At 54.0% G+C, this 24,225-nt stretch overlaps 2 protein-coding genes across 4 annotated transcripts; one reads left to right on the plus strand and one right to left on the minus strand.

Annotated features, from left to right (window-relative positions):
• ADAMTS4 (ADAM metallopeptidase with thrombospondin type 1 motif 4) lies at positions 1 to 8,973 on the minus strand. Of its 2 annotated transcripts, none has more exons than XM_008057895.2 (9): positions 7,900 to 8,973; positions 6,463 to 6,786; positions 6,087 to 6,219; positions 5,394 to 5,564; positions 3,832 to 4,118; positions 3,539 to 3,725; positions 3,115 to 3,290; positions 1,982 to 2,157; positions 1 to 1,168 (listed from the first exon to the last, which is right to left on the minus strand). In XM_008057895.2, the coding sequence occupies exons 1-9, from the start codon at positions 8,530 to 8,532 to the stop codon at positions 742 to 744; spliced, it is 2,514 nt and encodes an 837-aa protein (XP_008056086.1). In that variant the 5' UTR covers positions 8,533 to 8,973; the 3' UTR covers positions 1 to 741. The 2 variants fall into 2 exon arrangements, with proteins under 2 accessions (XP_008056086.1, XP_021567925.1); XM_021712250.1 differs by having other exon boundaries at positions 1 to 1,005; positions 1,980 to 2,157.
• NDUFS2 (NADH:ubiquinone oxidoreductase core subunit S2) lies at positions 7,315 to 24,225 on the plus strand. Of its 2 annotated transcripts, XM_008057896.2 has the most exons (15): positions 7,315 to 7,384; positions 11,986 to 12,309; positions 12,843 to 12,949; positions 17,797 to 17,987; positions 19,823 to 19,943; positions 20,113 to 20,225; positions 20,473 to 20,547; positions 20,719 to 20,796; positions 20,936 to 21,021; positions 21,206 to 21,325; positions 22,990 to 23,119; positions 23,385 to 23,480; positions 23,562 to 23,645; positions 23,777 to 23,834; positions 24,014 to 24,225. In XM_008057896.2, exons 2-15 carry the CDS (start codon positions 12,029 to 12,031, stop codon positions 24,049 to 24,051), a joined length of 1,578 nt encoding a protein of 525 aa, XP_008056087.2. In that variant the 5' UTR covers positions 7,315 to 7,384; positions 11,986 to 12,028; the 3' UTR covers positions 24,052 to 24,225. The 2 variants fall into 2 exon arrangements, with proteins under 2 accessions (XP_008056087.2, XP_021567928.1); XM_021712253.1 differs by lacking the exons at positions 7,315 to 7,384; positions 24,014 to 24,225 and having other exon boundaries at positions 12,201 to 12,309; positions 12,843 to 12,953; positions 23,777 to 23,911.

Raw genomic sequence — 24,225 nt, forward strand, 5'->3', positions numbered from 1 at the left:
TTATGCTAGTTCTTTATTTACATTATTTAATCCTCACAACAAACTTCTAAGGGAGGTATTATTATTGGCAAATGAGAAAAGTAATGCTCAGAGACATGGAGCCAGGGTGCAACCCACATCTGTCTGACTCCAAAAGGAGCACATAAATAGCAGAATTCAATTTATATTTTTAAAATATGATAATCTCTCACTCCCTGAAGGCCTGCCCTACCCTTGTCTTCTCTTTTCCCAGAAAATGAACTTCAGGAAGAGGAAAGCAGGGCAGGCTGTACCTCATACGTAAGCACACACACATTTTCTCTCACACACACACAGATCACTTATGCCTATCACCACCACCCTGGATTTCCTAGCCAGGGCGAGGGCTGCATGGGGTGGGGGTCAGGTTCCCCAGGACTCTAGTCCTTGTCCCCTTCCCTGGTGCTAAATAAAAGTGAATAAATACTAAATAAATACAACTGAGGCCTGTCCGCCCCCTCCCTCCTGTGACCCGCAGGCCAGAGGGGACAGTTTAGATCGAGGACTGTCTCAGCCCCTGCCACCCACCAACCCATCCCTGCCTCCCAGGGCAGGTAACCAGGGCAGGGCCAGCCTGCACGTTAGGGCAAAGGGGAGGGGCGGGCCTCACGCCCACAGCCCCTCCCCACCAAGTCTCAGCATGAGACAGCCGCCACAGCTCCCTCTGTCTCCCAGCTAAATCCGAGGCCCCGGCGCCCAGAAAGGGCAGCCGGGCTGGTGAGGCTATTTCCTGCCTGCCCAGGGGCGCCGCCGGAGGACCTCCAGAATCTGTGCCCTGCGATGCAGCCAGTCCTGGGGTGTGGGGCGTGGCACTGAAGGGGCCGGCTTGGGTACGAAGAAGCTGTATCGGAGACGTGCATTCTGGGGGTTGCCGGCCACCAGGACTTGCAGCGTCAAAGGCTGGGCCAGCGGCCCGTGGCCTGACAGTGTCTCTGAGGCTGCAGTGGCCCCGCTGTAGCGCAAGCTGACTGCCCCCGGCAGTACCACGTCGGTGGGGGAGGGCATCAGAGTGTATTCACCATTGAGGGCATAGGAACCATCTGGAAGCTTCAGGGCTAGGTAGATGCTGCGGGGTCCGGGGGTCCCCTGCTGCCGGACGAGAACATGGGTGGCCCCAGCAGGGATGGTGACCACAGTGTTGTATCCGTACCTGTGTGGAAGAAGCAGGTTGGAGGTCAGCATCTCTGGAATCCCCTTGGCCTCCCGAGCTGTGTGCATCTGGTTGGATGTATGTACAGGTGTGGAGGGCTATCTCCCAAACCTATGTGAGCTGTTCAGTCTAGATCAGAGTTACGTGTAAAAGTGTCCTCCTCCCTCTGACATTATCTCTGGCATTCATACCCATCACCCACTGTCCCCTACTCAGGTGCCTTTCTTGTTTTGTTTTTCTGAATTGGAGTCTCACTCTTGTCGCCCAGGCTGGAGTGCAGTGGCACACTCATGGCCACTGCAATCGTGACCTGCTGGGCTTAGGTAATCCTTCTGCCTCAGCCTTCCAAGTAGCTGGAACTACAGACGCACACCACCACACCAGGCTATTTTTGTGATTTATTGTAGAGACGAGGTCTCACCAAGTTGCCCAGCCTGGTCTTGAGCCCTGCGCTCAGGCAATCCTCTCACCTTGGCCTCCCAAAGTGCTAGGATTACAGGCTGAGCCACTGCACCCAGCCTCAGGTGCCCGTCTAAGCCCCACTTCCTTGGTGCCTGTCCAATCCCTACCCTCGCTCCAAGACTCAGCTCGGAGGTCACTTCCAAGGACTCTTCTCAGATGTCCACAAAGGCACTCGCAGTCCCTGTGCCACCCCTTGCTGAGCGTGTGGGACGCTGCACTGCAACTGCCTGTTTATCCATCCCACCAGACTGTGAGCACCTTGAGAGAGGAGCAGTGCAGAGTTCACCTCTATCCCCAGGACCCCGCAGAGCAAGCGGGAAGGTAGAGGGGGGGACATGATGGTGAAAGCACCTGAACTTTCTGAAGGAGCCAGACTGCTTGCTGCAGCCCGAGCCATCCCCACCGCACACCATGCACTTGTCAAACTTCTTCTTGGAGCCAATGATGCGGTCACAGCCAGCATGGATGCAGCGGCCCTGGACACAGACTGAGGAGCTGTCTGGGGAGCAGGGGGTCCCATCTACCACCTGAGGACAGAGAAGGAGCAATGCAAAGGTTTCTTCTTGAGTCAAGAGGGGCTGGTAAGCCAAACAAGACCATGGCCCACGGGGGAAGAAGGTCAGAAAAGCTGGGATAGGCAGAGCCTGTGTTTGGTGTGTGGGGTGAGCACCAGTCACCATGTGGGGGGTAGTCTTAATAAGTATTATTATATATGATATATAGCCACCTTGTTCAGAGCGCTGACTGTGAATCAGACTGTGTGCTAAGTGCCTTATAAACATGAACATAAATCTCTCAACCACTATTTGCAGTTTCTAAGGATGGAATACTGAGTTCAGAAAGATGAAGGAGCTTGCCCAAAAGTTACACGGGTGGCAAGCAAAGGAGCTGACACGGAATGGCAGGTCCGTCTGAGCCCCAGCTCCTAAGACTTGAGGTACTGTTCCTAATGGACGCTAGGGGGCAGCCAACCTGCAGGAATTCTCAGGTTGGGACGAAGGGAGCAAAATGCTGCTAGGGCTGTTTTTTTTTTTTCTTTGGCCTTCACCCCACCACCCGGTCATGAGAGGAGTACGGGACTTCTATCGCCTCCAGGAGGCCTGTCCTGGAGGACTGGCTGTCCATGAGCCCAATGAGGCTGCCGCTGTCATTTGACAGCAGAGCCCACAGAAAGGGGTGGAGGACTGGCTCGAAGGGCCACCTATTTCCATCCTCACCAAGTGCAGCACAAGAAGAGGGGGTGAGAGGAGGAGCAATAGAGGGAAATGGCATAGGCTAGAGCTGCCTGGTGGCTGCACATCCGAAGACCGGGGCTTGTTTTACTGAGATCCGTGGACAGGCAAGTCAGAGTAGACCCTGGGCTGGCCTGGCGTGGTGGAGCGGATGCCAGCAATGGCGCTATTGTGGAGGGCCTTTGCCACCCGAAGCAGAGGGAGAGCTGCAAAGTTGAGAGCAGTCAGGACCTGGCGCGCCCTGGGGCTCACCCGTGGCTCCAGCACGTAGTAGTAGCCCAGCGCCCGGGCCTGGCAGGTGAGTTTGCATTGGTCCCGGGGGGCCACACCTGTGTAGCGAGGGACCCAGTCCATGGGCCCTGGGAAGCTCTTGAAGAGGTCAGTGCGGTGGTTGTAGGCAGCACACTGCTCCTCACGGAAGGTCAGTGCTGCAGGGGCAAGAGGGACAGTCAGGGCCCCTCACTCCTTGCATCACCCAGGATCCCCTCCACCCAGCCCCTCAGAGCTCTAGGCAGACGGCACCACTTTCCCCTACAGATTGCGGGGCCAGCTCCCAAAGGTGAAGTCGTGCCCATCAACAGCAGGGGCAATCAACACCTCCTTGGTCCTGCACTCAAGGGACGGTCCTTCCTGCTCTACCATTCTGTCTCCAGGGCTCCCAGCCCCCAACCCTCACCTGAGCCAGTTGGGCAGTCCGCGGTGTTGCAGGAGCGGAAGCGGGTGCGGCGGCCCTCACAGTACTTGCCACCATTCCTGGGGACGGGCCTCGTGCAGTCCCGGGAGGAGAACTGGACCCCACCCCCACAGGTCCGAGAGCAGTCACCCCATGGTCCCCAGGGGCCCCAGCCACCAGCCTGAGGAATCTGCAGAGGCATGGAATGGAAGGGTGGGATTAGTGCAATCTCTCCGGGGCTTAGGGCGTCTCCACAACCCCAGGCCCTTGACACCACCCTGGCCCTGGGCTCTCACATTGAAGTCCTGGAGCTGGTCCATGTGGAGGCAGCGGCCACCCATGCAGGCCTGTGCGGGGCCACAGGGGGTGCCATCGGCCCAGGGTGAGTGCTTGGTCTGGCACATGGCATGGCCATTGAGGTGGCCAGAGCACCAGAGGGCAGCACAGGGCGGCGGCAGCTGTGGACAGTGGCGTGAGTCTGGCCCGAAGGTCAGCTGGCACTGGCGGTCAGCGTCATAGTCCTTGCCAGGGAAAGTCACAGGCAGATGCAGGGGAGCCTCTGGCTTGTCTAAGAGACAGTGTCCTGGGAAGGGGGTTGGACACAGTAAGCAAGGAGCTGAGCTTTCAGGATTGCCAACTGAAAACTTAGACTCCTGGAGGCCTGATGGGAAAATCCCCAGTCTCTACATGGCTTGAAATGGCAGCTACATTTTTTTTTTAAGTAGGAGTCCTACTCTTGCCCAGGCTGGAGTGCAGTGGTACACTCAACGGCCACCGCAGCTTTGACCTGCTGGGCGCAGATGATCCTTCCAGCTCGGCCTTCCAAGAAGCTGAAACTACAAGCGTGCACCACCATGCCTGGCTAATTTTTCTTGATTTATTGTGGAGACGAGGTCTCACCAAGTTGCCCAGGCTGGTCTCGAACCCCTGGGCTCAGGAAATCCTCTCGCCTTGTCCACCCAAAGTGCTGGGGTTGCAGGCTTGAGCCACCATGCCCGGCCTAGCTACAATTTATTGGATGCTTATTCTGTGATGAGCCTTGGCTATGTGCTTGACTAGCACGTCTTTTAATCACAGCAAACACCTAGGAGGTAGGTGCCATTATAGATATCTTTTTTTTTGAGTTGGAGTCTCACTCTGTTGCCCAGGCTGGAGTGCAGTGGCACGCTCCCAGCCACCACAGCCTCAACCTGCTGGGCTCAGGCGATCCTTCCACCTCAGCCTTCCAAGTAGCCGGAACTACATGCATGCACTACCATGCCCAGCTAATTTTTTTTTATTTTTATTATAGAGGCAAGGTCTCACCATGTTGCCCAAGCTGGTCTCAAACCTGCGGGTTCAGGCAATCCTCTCACCTCGGCCTCCCAAGGTGCTGGGATTATAGACTTGAGCCACTGTGCCTGGCCCATTATGATCTACTTGACATATTAGCTACAAACAGAGCAGCAAAGCAACTTATCACAGTCACACATCTACATGCAGCTAAAGAACAGAATCAGGTAGGAACCCACTTCTGTCTGTTCTAATCAGTCATGGAGTCCTTGTGCCTGCTTCTCCTCAGCATCTCTGCTGTCAGTCCTCCTGGTGTTCTGGCACACCTCACTGAGTGACAGGCAGTCAGCCCAGTCCAGTTCTGGTCCTAGAAGGTCAGCTCTAGTTCTGTCGAGCTGAACCCTGCCTCCTCTAGCTATGCAACATGTTCTGGGAAGAAATGGGAACCACACAAAGACAGCAGAGTTTCTCACCCATCCCACACTGCAGAGGAAGCACCCTCGGAGAAGTCAGAATGGTCCATGTAGGAGTTCAGAGGGGGCAGGAATCAGGTCCTCACAGGGAGAGGTGAGTGCCACCTGCTTACCATAGCCATTGTCCAGGAAGTCAGTGATGAAGCGGGCACTGCAGGGGGACCAGGGCTCCTCAGGATCCACGTGAGCCATGACAGGGGCCATGACGTGGCGGGAGGTGCTCCCAGGCCCGTTCAAACTGCCACACGGCTTGGAGTTGTCATGGAGCATGTTGAAGACATGGCCTGCAAAGGCAGAGGCCCCACTAGGGTCTCAGTCCTTCCTTCCCTGTGCCCTCAGGGGCCTCGGTCATAAACCTGACTGCGCTGTGGATGTCAGATCCCTTCCCCATGCGCCCTGCCCCCAGTCCCCTTCAGGTGTTCTCAGGGCTCCTCACTATGTAGCCCCTGTTTCTCTGTCTCCCCTTCCTCGGAATACACTCAGGGCCCTTCCTGCCCACCTACCCACTTCTCCTTGTAGCCAACGTTCCCACACGTGAACTCACCCATTCTCTCCCTGGCTCCCCCTCCAAACACACGCACACACGCACACACGTACACACACACGTCACGGTAGGCTTCTACACACTACCTTCTTTAATAGGAAAATCTAAGTGTTTGTCTACACTCAGAGCAGAGAGGGGTAATGGCCTGGGGAGGAGGAAGAAACACCTGGGAGCCCCCATTAACACCCTGATGAGCTCATTCTCTGCTCCCTTCACTCCCGACACCTTTCTCATTCTCTCAGGGTGCCCCCCAACACCTTACCCAGCTCATGGGCAGCAGTGAAGGCTGACTGGAGCCCGTCGTCTTCCACGATAGCACAGCTCCGAGCCGGATCACACACGGTGCCCACATCAGCCATACCCAGAGTGTCACAAGTGGAGACCCCACAAAGGTCCTGTGGAGAGGGATCGGAGGAAATGCATGGGGAGCCCAGACACCCGGGCCCATGGGATGAGGTCGGGATTCAGGGACCTGGGCACTAAGCACCCAGTGCTGTCTGGGCTCTGGTGGCCACACACATCAGTGTAGCTGGGGCCAGGCACCATGTGACACAACTCCAGGGCACCATCATGGTCTGTGTAGTGGTGCTTCATGGAACTGTGCAGTGCACGGCCTACAGGCCTGGCTGGGGCCTCACCTGACGGGTAAACAGGATGGCTGTATCGAAGTGGTCAGGGTCCGAGTCCTCAGCGGTGTTGAGGCCCCGCTGCCAGGCACAGAAGCTGCGCAAGGTCTGGGCAGCACTCGGCCCCACCTGGGGCCCCTCCTCGCCTGACCCCAGGATCACCAGCCGGGTCACCACCAAGCTGACAGGGTTGCGGATGCTTGGGTGCTTGAATGCCTTGGCTGCTGCTGCCATCACTGTCAGCAGGTAGCGTTTTAGCCCTGCACCGTGAAATGCTGCCATCTTGTCATCTGCCACCACCAGCGTCTCCACAAACCTACTCAGTGAAGCAAAGCGCTGGAGAGAGAAAGGGAGAGGAGGATCCTGAAACAGTCTCCCAGACCCATGGATGACTCCCCACCCCGCTTCTTGGGTCTGGAGCTCAGCAGAGTCAGCTGGGCCCCACATACCCCACAGGATTCCTGACAGTCTTGGTTGGGTCCTTTCCCCACCCCCAAATCCCAGGGCTTTTGTGGTAACTCCAAGGAATCAGCAGTCCGTTCTGAGAAGGGGTGGGGAAGGGGACGCCTCCATGTCTTGGGGCCGCACAGGCCCCAGAGGTGAAGGCGGCCTGGACTGCCCTAGGGAGGGCCTTCGGGGTCCCCCAGGCCTACATGTGGCTGGGGCCTGCGGGAACAGCGCTAAGAGGGCAGGGCTGCAACGTGTCTGCCCTGTGTGGTTGGAGGAACGATTGATTCAGTCAGCAGCTAGGGCCCGGTCCAGAGCTCAGCGTGGCGGGTGTGGAGAGAGCGTCTGGTCTGGATTAAAGCTGGTGAGGGAGGAGGGAGGAAGGAAGGGAGGAAGAGGGAGACAGGAGTGGGAGGGAGGAAAGGATGGAGCCTCAGGCAGCCTCGCAGTGAGTCCGCAGTGTGGGAAAGGGACTGACCAGAGGGAGGTATGGGACGCCTTCCCGCCCCTGCCCACTCCTGCCCTAGTTTGCAGCTTGCCAGGACGGTTTTAAAGGCAGCATCAGAAGCCAGAGGCCAATTCCTTGGGTCTCAAACCTCACTCCTTTAGGGGCGGACAGTGAAAATCAAAGTTGGGGCAGAGAAAAGAGCCAAGGCCAAGGGGCTGTTAGGAGAGCTTTAATCCTGGGGACTGAGCCAGTAGGGGATGCAATGGCCAGGCAGGGGCGGGGTGGGGAGGGGAGCAGGCATTCCTAGCCTAGAGTCTCTGACCCACCTCCGGGAACACTAGCTGGGAGGGGAGGGAGGAGGGGAGAGGCCAGCGCCTTCCCAAGAAAGAGAGAAGAGAGGAAAGGCCGCAGAAGGGAGTGGAGAGGAAAGGCAAGCAGGAGGGAGGGAAGGAGCATGGCCAGAAGTGGAAGTGGGTGGAGAGAGGGTGAATAGGGGTCAGTGGGACAGACATGGCGGGAGGACGCGGCAGGACACAGGGTCCAGGACTGCCTACCTTGGCTCTTCGGGGTCTGGGGCTGGGGCTCTCGAGAGGAGCCTTGACGTTGCACATGGGACCCTGGCTGCTGGCAGGACTCTTCCGGCGCAGGATGTGAGCCCCAGGCCCCCCGGCCGAGTTAGGGGTGCCCCCCTCCAGGGGCTGGAGGTGGAGCTCGGCCCCCCGATACTGCAACACCCCTAGTAGGGCTCCCCCGTCCCAGTGCAGAGAAGCCACCGACTCCGGATCTCCATTGATGGTGCCAGTCAGGTAGGTGCCCGGCTCTGCCCCGCCCAGCAGCTCAGGTGCCTGGCCGAGGTACTGCACCGTCAGCCCCTCCACCTGCACGCCGGGGTCCTGCTCCAGCTCAAGCAGCAGCATCTCCCCAAAGGCTGGCAAGCGGTACGACAGCCTGGTCGGGGCACCCGAGCCGGGCAGGACGCTGCTGTTGAGCTTCTCTGGAAACACCACCTCCTCCTCCCGGGGGAGGGGGCTGGCCGGCCGGGCTGAGGGCAGGAGGGATGCCAGCAGCAGCAGCAGCAGCCACGCCAGCCTGGAGAGGGGCGCAGTGGGGAGAAGCAGGCAGGGTGGGACTCCCCACAGCCAGCGCCCCGCCGAGCCCCTCCGGGGACGCGAGCCCGTCCGGGCCATGGCACTGGTGCTGCAGCTGGGAGGGACTGAGGCCGTCTGGGGCACCAAGTCCTCCACACCCTAGCTTTGGAAAGCTCCTCTCTGTAGCCTGGGGGCTTGGCCTCCTGCCAAGGTCAGAGGCACAGTTTTCAGAAGGGCTGGGAGGAGATGGAGAAAACTTAGCCCTCGGGCTCAGGAGAGGTGCCCAGGGGTCTGGCTCCTCCAAACTCTGCTCCTGCGTCCTCCCCTCCTGGAGCTCTGTGGTTAGCTCCCTGCCCGTGTCTTCCGCAGTTTCTCTGGCCTCTCCCTCTGCACGGCTCTGTCTGGGCCGCTGCTGTGTCTGCCCTGTCTCTGCCTTCTTCCGCTGTGCCTTTGTCTCTGTTTCTTTGCTCCTCTTTCTCCCTCTTGTCTATGTGTCTGTGGGTCTCCCCGTGGGTTCTCCCAGCCTCTCTCCGCGCCAGCTCTTTTAAGCATCCATCCCAAGCTCTTGCGATTGGCTGATCTCTAAGCCACTCAGCCAGAGCTCTGTCGACGGGACTCAGATGGGTGTATCACTGCTTCCCAAAATCCTAGTTTTTGTTTTCCTTTTTTTAAAAAATGGGACTTGCCCAGGGGAGGGGAATCTCTAGCAGCCGGATGGATTATAGGCACTGGGCCAGTTGATGACATAGCCTTTTCCCAAACCCCACAATCAGCCCTCAGCTGTCTCTTTCCCTTTTTGGTGGGACAGAGCCCCAGGAGAGGCAGGGAGTCAGGGAAAGGGCCTGGCCAGCACGCACAGACAGAATCACGGTCCCAGGAGAATTCCTACTCTTGTAGTTTGACCTGGCATGGCCTCCCCGTTCTCAAGTGTCCTTGGGCCCTAGTGGCTGGTTTCCAGGGCTTATGGGACTGAGTGAGCTGCCTGGGGAAAGGGTGGAGGACAGGTAAGGAAGCCTCAAGGAGAATGAACAAAGAAAGCAGTGGCTTGTCAGAGCTCAGGATGGAACCCAGCAGCTGGAGAGAGCAGAGGAGGCAGAGAGATGGGGGGAGGGCAAGGAGAGAGTGATTGGGGGTTTACTGCCCACAAGCAGGAGACTCTGCCTTGAAGGAATATGGAGGAGGCCGACCACAAGGCAGGAGGGGCTAACGACTTTTCCTCTTCTAGAAGGAAGGGGGGGTGGCACCTCTTCTCTAAGTCCCTTTGCTCCCCCAGGCTCCCCCCTCCTGAATCACCACTACCCACCCCCTCCAAAGCCCAGAACAGCCATTCCGCCCCCATTTCCCCCCAGGCTTCCCCCTCCCCACTTCCTGGCTCCCCATTTCTCTGGCCCGGCTCCCAGTAGCTTCCCCCAGGCTCTTGGCCCTGCTCCTACCCACTTCCAACTACCCTAAACCCTCCCCCAGCCTCAAGTCAGCCAGTCCCCAGCACAGGCAAGACTTGCTCCCTCAGGAACCCAGATGTATCCAGTGCCAATCTGGGGGAATCCCCACCTGGCTCCCCGCTCTGGCCCCACCTTGCCTTGAGAACCCAATCGTTCCTGGAATATCTGGTGATTTTTATTTCTCATTCTCTGCGGGGGCAGGGAGGGGAGGAGAAGGCATTGTGCAGGAAGGGAAATTAGGGGACTGGGAGAAACAGGAACCTAGTGCCTGGGGGAGGAAAAGGTAGTGTTAGGGAGAGGAAGCAAGTGACTCCTCTGGCTTGGATGGGGGCAACTCAGAAAAGAGGTCTTGAGGGGGACCCTCAAGGTACAGAGGAAGTCAGGGCTCAGAAACAGAGGCGCCATCCCATGGCCGTCTTTTCCCCAGGAAATCCCCAGGAAGGAGCGTGCAGTCAGCAGTCCCTTCCCTTTCCCGGGGTGGACCACCTCCCCCCACCCCCATTCCCCTATTCACACTCTGCTTTGTCACCTCCTGTCCCCCACATCATATCCGCCTGAATACTTCCTCCCCCCTCCCTTCCTGCGTCAGGTCACTAGTACCTGCCTTGGTGCCCATTGTGTCCTGCATCACCCGCCCACTCCAGAGGTGACTGTCAGACCCACCTCTGGACCCATCACTTGCTCTGACTCTGGTCCTAAGTGGAGGGGGCTGGGGCTGGTGGAATCAGACCAGAAGAGGCAGGGGCAAGAGGAGCTATCACCAGAGGACTCTATTGCCCCTAGCACTCCCCGTCTGAGATGAGGACAAAGGGGGTGACTAAGCAGTGAGAGACAAAGGGCCTTAGAGTGGCAGCCGCAGTGTGTGGGGGGGCGTTGGCAGCAGGGAGAGGGCACAAAAGCTGCAGTGTCCTAGGCTGCTCCCCAGAAGCCCCTGCCCGGCACCAGCTCAAGCTGTCCCTAGGGCCAAGCAGCCCAGAGTCTACCCTAGCTTGGCTCAGGCTGGATCCAGGCAAATGAACGCAGTCCCTCCCATCCCCTCCACGACTGCCACTTTTGCTGTTTCAACTGTAGGGGGAGATAAGGCCCATGAAAGAGTGGGGAATGAGGCGGGCAGGGAGGCCATGCTTCTGCCCTGACTCTGTGGGGGCTGCCCTGTCTACCCCAGGGCCTGGTCAGTTCCCACAGCCAGCGATCTGGCCCCACCCTTTGGTACGGTTCCCATTAGGTCAATTCCCAGGCTAGAAGTCTGGCTTTCCCCCTCGTTCTCTGCCGCGAAGAATTCCCTGTCTCAGCCACTCCCTGGGTCTGTCTGCCCCTCCCCGCCGCGCTGCTGGTGGGCTGCATCCCAGGGATACTGTCTAGGAAGATCTGGGGAAGGCTTTTTTCCAGGTTCAGGGTGGGAATCGTACAAGCTTCACGGGTGGGTGGCCCAGTTGAAGAGAACGAGAACTAGCCCCCGAGACTGGAAAAGCCTTTGTCCAGAGTTGGGATTAGACTCCTGGAATTACATTTCCACGCTGTTGGCCGAGGAGGGCTGCGGCAGGGTCAGAAAAACGTGAGAAAAGAGTCTGACGCAGGACGGAAGTGGGTTATGAGCCATCTCTTGGGGGCGCTTCCCGGGCCTGTGATTCTGTAGGTTCGGGAAGCCCGGCGGACATCGGGGTCACCCGCAGAGGGCCTCCCCTCCCCCAACTGGGATGAGACGGCTCCTGCTCCCCGACGCCCCCTCCGCACCAGCAATGCCGGTGGCCTTGGCGTCCCATTCTGTTTTGTTTGGGTTTGGCGGGAGCTCTCAGACCCGCCCAGCCCCCTCGCGGGCCCCCTGTCCCAATCCCGATGCGGGACATCTGGAAGTTAGCTGGCTTTCCTGGCTCTGAATCTTTCGGATTCAGTGATGGGAAGGTACTTGGCAAAGCGTGGGGCTGCCCCAGAAGGGCAGGTCTCAGGCACAGTCCGAACAGGACGCCCGCAGGAGGGCGGCCAAGGCGGGAGGGCGTCGGGAGGGCTCCCCGCGCGAGCTTCCAGGTTCGCAGGCGGGCTCGGCGAAGGGACGCGAGCACGTCGAGCTTGCCCCTGGCAGGAGTAGCGACTACAGAGCGCTCGCGCCCAGAAAAGCCGGCCAGGAGCCGCGGAAGGAACTGCCCGCAGTAAAGATGGCGGCTGTCACCGTTATTGAGGGGCAAGTGAAGCCGAGGCACGGAACCCGGATGTTGTCAGGGTCGCGTTTGACGATCCTGCCGGCCTCCAAGAGGGCGGCTTCGTCGCGAGAAGCCCACCAGGAGGCGCGCGGGAGCCATTTCCGCCCGGTTCTCCTTCCCGCCGCCTGCAGCCGGGGCAAGATGGCGGCGCTGAGGGCTCTGTGCAGCCTCCGGGGCGTCGCGGCCCAGGTGCCGCGACCGGGGGCTGGGGTCCTACTGCAGATTCAGCCCAGCAGGTGAGACCGAGTGCCGCCCTCGAGGCGCCTTTCCCACGGCTAGGGCTTCTCAGACCTGGGGACACTCCATGGGCCCCGTGACCCCCTAGGAAAGAATGACCCAGGCCTGTGACCCCTGTGCTCCGGGATGCGGTGACGCCCACTCTGGCAGAGGGAGGGAGAAGGGGCTTGAGCTCGTTCGGCCAGAGGTGCAATCAGTGGAGTGGGGACCCTCCCCCTTCACCTTGCAAGGGCACCTCTTGGCATCCTGAGCAGAGCTCCGCCGAGGAGCCGTAATGCCCACTCCCGCTCCATAGCCCCTGGATGGGAATATGATGACAATGTGAAGAGCAAGCTGCATGCACGAGGGTGATGGGTGACGTGACTCCAGGAATAAGTTGTTAGTGGGAATGGAACCGCTGGAGTTCCAGCTTGTTTACTCTGTGTCAGAGACTTGGCACTGAGGAATCCAGACACCCTTCCCTGGTCTCACTCGAGAGTGAAGGGGAACAGAGGAACCAGACACTGTCTGGCATCTGTCTCTAATTCCCCAGAGGTGCTCGGCAGTGGCAGCCAGATGTGGAATGGGCAGAGCAGTTTGCGGGAGCTGTCATGTACCCAACCAAGGAAACAGCCCACTGGAAACCTCCACCCTGGAATGGTGAGTGACCAGAGTTGCTGTCTCAACTCACATCCATCCTAAGCTGAATTTTTGAGTTGGGGTCTCACTCTTGCTCACCACAGCCTCGAACTCCTGGGCTCAAGCCATCCTCCTTCCCCAGCCTCCTGAGTAGCTGGGACTACAGGCACGCACCACCACATCCAGCTAATTGTTTGGCTTCCTTTTTTTTTAGTATTTTATAGAGACGAGGTCTTGCTGTGTTGCCTAGGCAGGTCTCAAATTTCTGGACTCAAGTGACCCTGCAACTTCAGCGTTTGACGATCCAAAGTGCTGGAATTACAGGCATGAGCCACTGCACTCAACTCCTGCAAGCTAATTTTTAAGTGCTCTTGAGCTCTCAGTCTTAGGGAAGTTTTTACCTCTACCCTGTTTGCTTCTTTAACCATGCAGTTCAACAAACATAATGATAGTGACAATAACAAATATTTGTCATGTATAGAAGGAAAAGATGTTCCAGAAGAAAAGATAGAGTAGGTCACAGTCAATATCCAAAGATTCCTACCAATTCAGCTTTTTCCAGGTTCAGTACTCTGGACAGTGTGGTTTTCCCATTGGTACCCAAATGAAACCTATCTGAATACAAATCATTTTTTTTCCCATCAAAGCTAGCTCATAAGCCAAGCTCGGTGGCTCAGCCTATAATCCTGCGCTTTGGGAGGCCGATGTGAGTGGATTGCCTGAGCCCGCGAGTTCGAGACCCGCCTGGGCAACTTGGTGAGACCTCATCTCTACAATTTAAAAAAAAAAAAAATTAGCTGGGCATGGTAGCACATGCCTGTAGGTCCAGCTACTTGGAAGGCTGAGGCGGAAGGATCGCCGGAGCCCCGCAGGTCAAGGCTGCGGTGGCCGGGAGCGTGCCACTGTCCAGTCTGGGCGACAGAGTGAGACTCCAACACAAAAAAAAAAAAAAAAAAAAAGCTAGCTCTTCTGTTTGACTTTGTATTTTGATCATTGGCACCCTCATTCTCCTGATCCCTCAGGATTGAAGCGTTTTAGCTATCTTTGACTCTTTTCTCTCTTGCCTTGATTCTTTCATGCTCCATATCTGGTCCTCTCCTCCACTTTTTTTTTTCCCCAGACTGGAGTGCAGTGGCATGCTCAAGGTAGCCTCGACCTGCTGGGCTCAGGTGATCCTTCCACCTCAGCCTTCAAGTAGCTGGAACTAGAGGCATACACCACCATGCCCAGCTAATTTTTTAATTTATTGTAGAGATGAGATCTTGCCAAGTTTCCCAGGCTGGTCTTGATCTCATGCTCAGGCAATCCTCTCACCTTGGCCTCCCAAAGTGCTGGGATTATAGGTGTGAGCCATCGTGCCTGGCCTCTCCCCTTTTTATATTGGAGTCTCACTCTGTCACCCAGGCTGGAATGCAGTGGCATGCTCATGGCCACTGCAGCCTCTATCTGCTGGGCTCAGGCGATCCTTCTGCCTTGGCCTTCCAAGTAACTGGAACTATAGGTGCTCCACCACACCCAGCTAATTTTTTTTTTTAATTGTAGAGACAAGATCTGGCTAGGTTGCCCAGGCTGGTCTTGAACCCTGGACTCAGGCAATCCTCTTGCCTCCAATTCCGAAAGTGCTAGGATTACAGGCATGAGCCACTATGCCCGGCTCCTTTTGATTTTCATTGCCATCACTTTTGTTCAGATTTATCTTGTATCAGATCTTGATCATTTCAGGAGTCTGTTCACTGAGTTTCTACCACTCTTCTTATCTCCTTACTCTCAAGAAGCTTATACTTTTAGTCAGAGCCTCAGCGTGGGTGACGGAGTGAGAGTTTCTACCACTGATCTTGTCTCCTTTCCAGCTGTCTTGTACAGTATCATCATATTCCCCAAATATACTTTTACCATGACATTCATTTCTTGCTCAGAAACCTTCCACAACACTTCCAGATTCATTTTAAAAATTTATGGTCACAGTAGCTGAATACTTGCCATTTTCTAAGCATTTCGTGTGCATTATTTTATTTAATCCTTACAACAGCTCTAGGAGAGCATTATCCCAGTTATGAGGAAATTATGATGAAGGGAGGAGATTAAAACTTGATCAAAGACACACAGGCAGATTTTTACTTGAGTACTTCTGACTCCAAAGCCTGTGGTGAAGAATTCTGATTTGCTTCTTGGGAAGTCTTGATAAGAGTTCCACAGATATTTACTTCCTTGTTCTAAGATTTGACCTGTGTTGATTTCATAGCCTGGAATGCCTCTTCCTCCCTCTACCTATCAAAATCATTTCCTATATTTAAAAACCAAGGCATGAGCCAGGCTCGGTGGCTCAGCCTGTAATCCCGCGCCTTTGGGAGGCTGAGGTGAGTGGATTGCCTGAGCCCGCGGGTTCGAGACCCGCCTGGGCAGCGAGACCTCATCTCTACAATAAATCAAAAAATCAGCCGGGCGTGGTAGCGTGCGCCTGTAATTCCGGCTACTTGGAAGGCTGAGGCGGAAGGATCGCCGGAGCCCAGCAGGCGAGGCTGCAGTGGCCGGGAGCGGCCACTTCACTCCAGTCTGGGTGACAGAGTGAGACTCCAACTCAAAAAAAAATAAAAAATAAAAAATAAAAACCAAGGCATGGTGGCTCATGCCTATAATCCCAGCACTTTGGGAGGCCAAGGCAAGAGGATTGCTTGAGGCCAGGAGTTTGAGACCAGCCAAAGCAACATAAGTGAGACCTAATTTTTACAAAAAATTAACCAGGCATGATAGCGTGTGCCTGTAGTCCCAACTACTCCGGAGGCTGAGGCAGGAGGATCTCTTGAGCCTGGGAATTCAAGGCTGCAATGAGCATTGATTGTGTGCCACAGCACTCCAGCCTGGGTTACACAGTAAGACTCTGTCCAAAAAAAAAAAAAAAAAACCTGCTCAGAGCCTACTACATGAAGTCTTGACGGTGTTCTTTAGTTCCTTTAAATACTTAATGGCAGCTCAGCTTAGCCACTTACTTGGAAACTTACAAATTTTACCTGTGTTACTAGTGTTTCACAGGTAGTTATTTCCCAAATTAAAGGATAAGCTTCTTTGCTGGGCCTGGTGGCTCGCACCTATAATCCCAGCACTTTGGGAGACCGAGGTGGGTGAATTGCTTGAGCCCAGCCTGAGCAACATGGTGAGACCTCGTCTCTACAGTAAATAAAAAAATTGACTGGGCATTGTGGCATGCACCTGTAGTTCCAGCTACTTGAAAGGTGGAGGTAGAAGGATCGCCTGAACCCAGTAGGATAAGGCTGTGGTACCTGTGACTGTGCCACTGCTCTCCAACCTGGGTGACAGAGTGAGACTCTGACTAAAAGTATAAGCTTCACTGAGCTCGGTGGCTCAGCCTGTAATCCCAGTGCTTTGGGAGGCCGAGGTGAATGGATTGCCTGAAGCTCGCGGGTTCGAGACCCTCCTGGGCAACTTGGCGAGACCTCATTTCTACAATAAATAAAAAATTAGCTGCACATGGTAGCACGTGCCTGTAGTTCCAGCTACTTGAAAGGCTGAGGCGGAAGAATCATCGGAGCCCAGCAGGTCGAGGCTGCAGTGGCCGGGAGCGTGCCACTGCACTCCAGTCTGGGTGATGGAGTGAGACTCCAACTGAAAAAATAAATAAACAAATAAGCTTCTTGACAGTAAAAACTGTCATTGAGTAGGAGTAGCATTAGGTATACACTTCCTGATTGGCCATTCATTGGATATATTTGGAGGGCAGTATACATAATTACAGGTGTGTGAATCCTATATGAACAAGCTGAGTTTAAATTCCAGTTCTGCCGCTTACTAGCTTTGTGATCCTGGAGAAGTCACTGAAACTCTATGGCCTAAGTTTCTCCAATAAAATGGAGACATAGTAGCACTCATTACTCATACGGTTGTTGTAAGAATTAAATCAATTAAAATAAGTAAAGTGTATCAAGTAGTGCCTGGCACATAAGAAGGCAATATAAATGTTATCTGTCATTATTATTTTTAAAATGTTATTTGCACACTAAGAAACATGATAAAAATGGGCTGGATGTGGTGGCTCACATCTGTAATCCCAATACTTTGGAAAACAGAGGTGAGAGGATTGTCTGAGCTCAGGGGTTCAAGACCAGCCTGGACAACATGGTGAAACCTTATCTCTACAATAAAGCAAAAAATTAGCCGGGCGTGGTGGTGTGTGCCTGCAGTTCTAGCTACTTGGAAGGGTGAGGAGGAATGATGACCTGAGTCTAGTAGGTCAAGGCTGCGGAGGCCATGAGCATGCAACTACACTCCAACCTGGGTTGCAGAGTGAGGCTCTGACTCAAAAAAAAGAAAAAAAAAAGAAATAAAAAGTATTCCTTTTTTTTGAGTTGGAGTCTCACTGTCTTCCAGACTGGAGTACAGTGGACGCTCCCGGCCACCGCAGCCTCGACCTGCTGAGCTCCAGCTATCCTTCCGCCTCAGCCTTCCAAGTAGCTGGAACTACAGGCATGCGCTACCACGCCCGGCTAGTTTTTTGATTTATTGTAGAGATGAGGTCTCGCCAAGTTGCCCAGGCGAATCTCGAACCCGTGGGCTCAGGCAATCCACTCACCTCAGCTTCCCGAGGCACGGGATTACAGGCTGAGCCACCGAGCCCGGCTTAAAAAGTTATTCTAGAAGGCATGGAAAGAGTGAGATTCATGGTCCCTCTCATCAGAAAGTTTTTCTCTCCCTTCCCTTTTCCCCATCTCTCTGTCCTCTTCCGAGTTATGTTGGCAATTAGGAAATTAACAAGGTGTGGAATGGTGACATGGAGGATCTGTAGGGAGAGGCTGACTCCTTGAGGGCTCCTAAGGGAATTACCATTTGGCTCTGAACTTTTTCCCACTTCCCAGATGTGGACCCTCCAAAGGATAAAATTGTGTCAAATCTGACACTGAACTTTGGGCCTCAGCACCCAGCAGCCCATGGAGTCCTGCGACTTGTGATGGAATTGAGTGGGGAGATGGTACGGAAGTGTGACCCTCACATTGGGCTCCTGCACCGAGGCACAGAGAAGCTCATCGAATACAAGACCTATCTGCAGGTGGGGGTATCTAGGGAGGCATTCACCTGGGACTTTGCCAGTTAGAACCTCAGGGGAGGAATGTATTGGGGAGTGAAGTTACTGGGACGTCTTGGTTGAAAGGATGGAGGGGGCAGCCATGGATGCTTGGGCCTTCTGGATTTGGTTTATTCAGCAGCAACACTTCAGAGCTGGACCTACAGCCCCAGCTTTTCTCGGGCTGACTTTTGGCTTGCCCCTTTACCTTTACTCTAGTGTCTCAGTTTCTCTGTTCTTACATTAGTGCGTCAAAGTCGTGTCCTTAGGGGCAGGGAAAGAGGAGAGACGTCAGCTCTCCAGGATTAACAGCTGATTCTTGTATGTTCCAGCTGTCTTCATTTGTTTTCAAAACACTCAGTGAGTCAGAGTGACCGGGAAGTGGTTTGTGACAGAGTTTACGTTTTTAGGAAAACTGGCCCAAATAGTAAGGGTCAGATTTGAAGGAGTTGGATCTGGGATGGGAAGCTGAAGGTTTTTCTTACTGCCATGAAGAAAGGTCCCAATAACAGAGGGTGCTGGTGTTAGGACTAGATCCAGGCCATTGTTGGGGTGAACAGTGACTAGAATGTAATTTCCCTGGAGAGTCCAGGCCATGATGACTTCTGGTTCAAGAGTCCGTGGACTTATCCTGTAGTGTTTTCCCATGTCATAATGACATAAGGACAAGAACTGGCTGTTCCAAAGAGGGGCATCTTAGCTCCGCCTTTTTCTTGGAAGCTGCAGCTGATTCAGCCGACAACTAGAACTTAGCTTTCTTGGCATTCTGGGGGAAGGACCGTTTCTTTATTTTTTTTTCATTTTTAAAATTTTTATAGAGATGGGGTCTTGCTCTGCCACCCTGACTGGTCTCCAAATTTCTGGCTTTAACCAATTCTCCCATGTCAGTCTCCCAAAGTGCTGGGATTATAGGCATGAGCCACTGTGCCCAGCTGGAAGGACCATTTCTACTTGGTGCTCTGTCTTCTTTAAATAACTCACTCTCAGTCACTTCTAAGACTGATTACTTTACTCCTTCAATATTTCAGTTTTTTAGCTGAATGTGGTGGCTCCCTTGTGAGACTGAGTGAGGTGGGAGGATCCCTCGAACTCAGGAGTTTTGGGCTGCAGTGAGCTATGATTCTGCACTCCAGCCTGAGTGACAGAACAGAGACTTTGTTTCGAATAAACAAATAAGTGAAATCTCAGTCTTAAGAGGTAAGGGAGGCTTAGTAGTTCCAAGCTTTCTTCTTTGACAAGGTGGCACTTGACAGTGGGGCTACTGACAGGGGTACACTGGAGCTGTCCTGGCTGGCAAGAGCTCAGGCCTTCTTGAGACTTTTGTTAAGTACAGCCATTATTGAAAATTAAGTTACATAAGCTTATGATTTAATGCATTATATTAAAATCAAAGGTGAGATTGAATACTCAAAACTCATTGCTTTCTTTTTTTGCCACATTTTACTGTGCTGTGCCCTTGAGGGGTTTTCTTTGATTGTTTCTGTATGGTGGAAATGTGTGTAGTGGTGTGTTACTCTTCCCAATGTTGCATTCAGTTAGTAGTATTGGTAGCTTAAAATGGACCATGGTGGGAGCCTTTTTGCGTGGAAGTTGGCAAACATGACAAATCAAGGTCCTCTCCCCCTTTGGAAAGCCAGTCCTTTGGCATTTACCAGCACACTGCTGATTGCTAGATACTTCACCCTGCCATGCTGGGGCTCCTGAGACTAGAAAGGCATGTGCAGCCCAGCTTCTGATGCCCCCTAAGAGATAGGCTTCTGGCAGCCCGTCTGTGGGCTCTGGGGCCTATTGATGTGACCCAGCGTCCTCCCTCTTCCTAGGCCCTTCCATACTTTGACCGGCTAGACTACGTGTCCATGATGTGTAACGAGCAGGCCTACGCACTGGCTGTGGAGAAGTTACTGAACATCCAGCCCCCTCCCCGGGCACAGTGGATCCGAGGTGTGCCCCCTCCTTCCTGCAGCCTACTGAAAGCAGAGCACACTGCCTCTCTCACTCCTTCCCCACCTTGGAAACACTGCCCCCAAGCTTAGTGTTCAGACCCCTAGCCCTGCCCAGACCGTCAGCCTGGCTCCTTGACACCTGTGTCCTCCTCTTCACCTCTCCACAGTGCTGTTTGGAGAAATCACACGACTTTTGAACCACATCATGGCTGTGACCACACATGCCCTGGACATCGGGGCCATGACGCCTTTCTTCTGGATGTTTGAGGAAAGGGAGAAGGTATAAGAAGGAGGAAAGGATGGGATTGGGGAAGGAAGTTCAGGAAGTAGAGAAGATGTGAAGGCCACAAGGAATAAAGAGAACATGAGAGAACAGCAAGGGAGGAATATTTAACTCGGGTGGGGTTAATAGGAACTGTCATAAGGGGTTTGTTGGGCATAAGAAGGCAGAGGGGAGTGGAGGGGGCCACTGTGCTTTCGTCATGGGGGCCTGGGTCTTTGCCACTAATTTCATGTGTCCTGTAAAGATGTTTGAGTTCTACGAGCGAGTGTCTGGAGCCCGAATGCATGCTGCATATGTCCGGCCAGGAGGCGTGCACCAGGTGAGTGGGTCCCCTGCTTCCCTGAACACCCAGGCCAGGCCTGTTTCCTCGGTGGCCACTGGAGGGCAGTGCTGGCTGATGGAAAGCTGCAGCCCTGAGGGAGGGGTTGCTGAGCCCACTGTCCTTGGCAGAGGTTCTGCTATCCTCAATGTCACCTCCATTGGCTTCTAGGACCTGCCCCTCGGGCTCATGGATGACATTTATGAGTTTTCTAAGAACTTCTCTCTTCGGATTGATGAGGTAGAGGAGGTAAGACAGGATTCAATGGGAAAACCTCTCTTTTTCCCTGAGAAGGGCTTGTAGGATTTTAGTCCCCGGTTGTGAGTAATATGGAGGTACTAGGGGAACATTATAAGGAGTATGAGCACAGTGTTCTCCTGATCAATAGATGCTGACCAACAATAGGATCTGGCGGAATCGGACTGTCGACATTGGGGTGGTAACGGCAGAAGATGCACTGAACTATGGTTTCAGGTGGGTGGACACAACTTCTGTCTTGGGAGTAGGAGGGGGGTGTCCAGCCTCGTGCCTTGGCTGTTAAGAATGTCTGGCACCCTGGCCATCCCTGCATGAAGGAGAGAAGGGGAGACTGAGGAAGAATGTGCCTCCCTCCTGGGTTTGTGGAAAGTGGCCCTTGTCCCCCTTGTGCTCTCTACAGTGGCGTGATGCTCCGGGGCTCAGGCATTCAGTGGGATCTGCGCAAGACCCAGCCCTATGATGTTTACGACCAGGTCGAGTTTGATGTTCCTATCGGCTCTCGAGGGGACTGCTATGACAGGTGAGGCCTCATCCCTCCCTCGGCTCATGTCCGGCTGGTGTCCTCGGCTCGCTTTCCTCTTTGCCACTTTCCTCTTCACCTTTCTTCCCAGTGTTCATGGGGCTCTTGTGTGTGATGAGCTAGCTTGCTTTCAAAGCACTTTTGCATATGTGGCGTCTTGTTTTGGCCTTACATTAGAGCTAGCGCTGGCTGCATGTTTTTTTTTTTTGAGTTGGAGTCTCACTCTGTTGCCCAGGCTAGAGTGCAGTGGCCTGCTCATGGCCACTGCAATCTCATCCTGCTGGGCTCAGGCGATCCTTCAGTTTCAGCCTTCCAAGTAGCTGGAACTACAGGCACGCGCTACCATGCCCGGCTAATTTTTTGATTTATTGTAGAGATGAGGTCTCGCCATGTTGCCCAGGCTGCTCTCTTACTCCTGGGCTTAGGATCCTCTTGCCTTGGCCTCCCAAAGTGCTGGGATTACAGGCTTGAGCCACCATGCCCAGCTGCTGGCTGCATTTTATAGCTGAGAAAGCTGAAGCGTAAGATTAGGGACTCCCTGGGATTATTCTGTCAGTAGTGGTTGAGACTGGAATCTTTCTGATCCAGTGCTTTCTCTACTAGATTCTAAGTTTCAAGTTCACTTCTGTTTACTGACCCCAAGTCAGATTTGCTACTGTTTTTGTTTGTTAGTCCTTTTGACTGTCATCCATTCTGTAGTTCAGAAAGTGTCTAAGAGGGTAATTAGTGAGGGAAACACTACAGGCCATGACCTGAGAAAATAAAGAGAGGGTTTGGGGAAGGACCCAATAGTAAAACCAAACACTAGTGGGTTTATATGGGTCGACTGGCCAAGCAGAGATGCCATTCTATGAGAAAAGAATGAAGAAAGTTTACTGAACTCCATTTTTTGGGGGTGGGTCTCACTGTTGCCCAGTGGCACAATCATGGCTCCCTGATGCCTTGACTTCCTGGGCTTAGGTAATCATTTTACCTCAGCCTCCTGAGTAGTTGGGACTATAGGGACATGCCACCAAGCCCAACTAATTTTTTAAAAATTTATTTTATTGAAGATGTGGGGTACAATTCAGAATTCAATATACAAGTGGTCATCGTATAAGTAGTTTGGGCCTACTTTTGGTCCCCACTTTCCCTGGCTTGAGATCCAGCTAATTTTTAAATTTTTTATTTTTTTTGAGTTGGAATCTCACTCCGTCACCCAGACTGGAGTGCAGTGGCCGCTCCCGGCCACCACAGCCTCGACCTGCTGGGCTCCGGCAATCCTTCCGCCTCAGCCATCCAAGTAGCTGGAACTACAGGCGCGCGCTACCACGCCCAGCTAATTTTTTTTTTATTTATTGTAGAAATGAGGTCTTGCCAAGTTGCCCAGGCGGGTCTCGAACCCGCGGGCTCAGGCAACTCACTCACCTCGGCCTCCCAAGGCGCAGGATTACAGGCTGAGCCACCGAGCCCGATTTAAATTTTTTTATAGAGATGAAGTCTCACTGTGTTGCCCAAGCTAGTCTCAAACTCCTGGGCTCAAGCAGCCCTCTTGCCTTGGCCTCCAAAGTGCTGGGATCACAGGCATGAGTCACCATACTCGGCCAGTTTGCCTAATGGGCATCCTTCCCAGCCCATTCCTGCTCCTCTGACTGTTCTTCTTTTGCTCTGCCTTACCTACTCAGGTACCTGTGTCGGGTGGAGGAGATGCGCCAGTCCCTCCGGATCATCGCCCAGTGTCTAAACAAGATGCCTCCTGGGGAGATCAAGGTCGATGACGCCAAAGTGTCCCCGCCTAAGCGAGCAGAGATGAAGGTTGGCTGCAGGGAGAGGGAGGCAGGGGCGGGATGGGCCGTGGCCCGGAAGCAGCCCTGGGTGAAATCCTGCCTTTCACTGTTCCCTTCTCAAAGAGTTTGCTGTACGAGATGCTTAACCTCCATAGCTGCTTCTCCTGTATCCTCTCTGCTTCTGGCTTTCCTGTGGGCGTACTCCTAGGGCGGAGTTATTTTCTGTGCTGGGGAAGGCCTAGAAGACAGAGTTTGGGTTTGCTGTATTGATGCTCCCTTTTTCCTCTTTGCAGACGTCCATGGAGTCCCTGATCCATCACTTTAAGTTGTACACTGAGGGCTACCAGGTGCCCCCAGGAGCTACATACACTGCCATTGAGGCTCCTAAGGTGAGGACAGGAGAGAAGGAAGGGTAGGTAGCTGGAGATGGTATTCAGCGAAGTACTTGCTCACCAGTCTTCCTTGGACAGGGAGAGTTTGGAGTGTACTTGGTGTCTGATGGCAGCAGTCGCCCTTATCGATGCAAGATCAAGGCTCCTGGTTTTGCTCACCTGGTAAGAGCTAATCCCAGTCATTCTAACTCCAATATGTGTTGACCTTGGTTGAGATTTTTATGCACTCTCCTTTCTTCTCCTCCCACTTTGCAAATCATGCCCAAATGCTGTTGCTATCTGTATTTCCCCAGGCTGGTTTGGACAAGATGTCTAAGGGACACATGTTGGCAGATGTCGTTGCCATCATAGGTATGAGGAACTCAGGTGTTCTGGACAAGGGGCTGTGGGACGCCAACTGGGGACAGAACTGAATGCTTCCTGTTGAGCATAGACTGTTGGTGTGACTGAGGTCCTCAGTCTTCTGAGCACAGTAGTGGGTTCTGGATCTTTGGTGACACCAGTCTTTTCTCTGTCCTCTGACCTCCTAGGTACCCAAGATATTGTGTTTGGAGAAATAGATCGGTGAGCAGGGAGCAGGACTTGCCCGCCCACCTGTCAGCTTCTGCCATGGAGCCTGCCCTCCTTGGGAGCGGGGCTGTGTGTATGTACTCGTCTATGTACATTTGGCCATTGGGCTTTCTGTGCATGTAAGAGAAAAGGAGAAATTATAATAAATTAGCCGCCTTGCGGCCCCTAGGCC

Source organism: Carlito syrichta, unplaced genomic scaffold (assembly GCF_000164805.1).
Source record: "Carlito syrichta isolate Samal-C Ts95f unplaced genomic scaffold, Tarsius_syrichta-2.0.1 Scaffold303153, whole genome shotgun sequence".
NCBI lineage: Eukaryota > Metazoa > Chordata > Mammalia > Primates > Tarsiidae > Carlito > Carlito syrichta.

Bases quoted from the DNA above. Each gene is read 5' to 3' on its own strand.
- ADAMTS4 (XM_021712250.1), bottom strand. From the start codon at position 8,532: ATGGCCCGGACGGGCTCGCGTCCCCGGAGGGGCTCGGCGGGGCGCTGG. The intron at 4,119-5,393 runs GTAAGCAGGTGG...CCCCCTTCCCAG, and splicing joins CTTCCTGGACAATGGCTATG to GACACTGTCTCTTAGACAAG. The intron at 2,158-3,114 runs GTGAGCCCCAGG...CTCTGTCCTCAG, and splicing joins ACTACGTGCTGGAGCCACGG to GTGGTAGATGGGACCCCCTG.
- NDUFS2 (XM_008057896.2), top strand. From the start codon at position 12,029: ATGGCGGCTGTCACCGTTATTGAGGGGCAAGTGAAGCCGAGGCACGGA. The intron at 20,548-20,718 runs GTGAGTGGGTCC...ATTGGCTTCTAG, and splicing joins GGCCAGGAGGCGTGCACCAG to GACCTGCCCCTCGGGCTCAT. The intron at 20,797-20,935 runs GTAAGACAGGAT...CCTGATCAATAG, and splicing joins GGATTGATGAGGTAGAGGAG to ATGCTGACCAACAATAGGAT.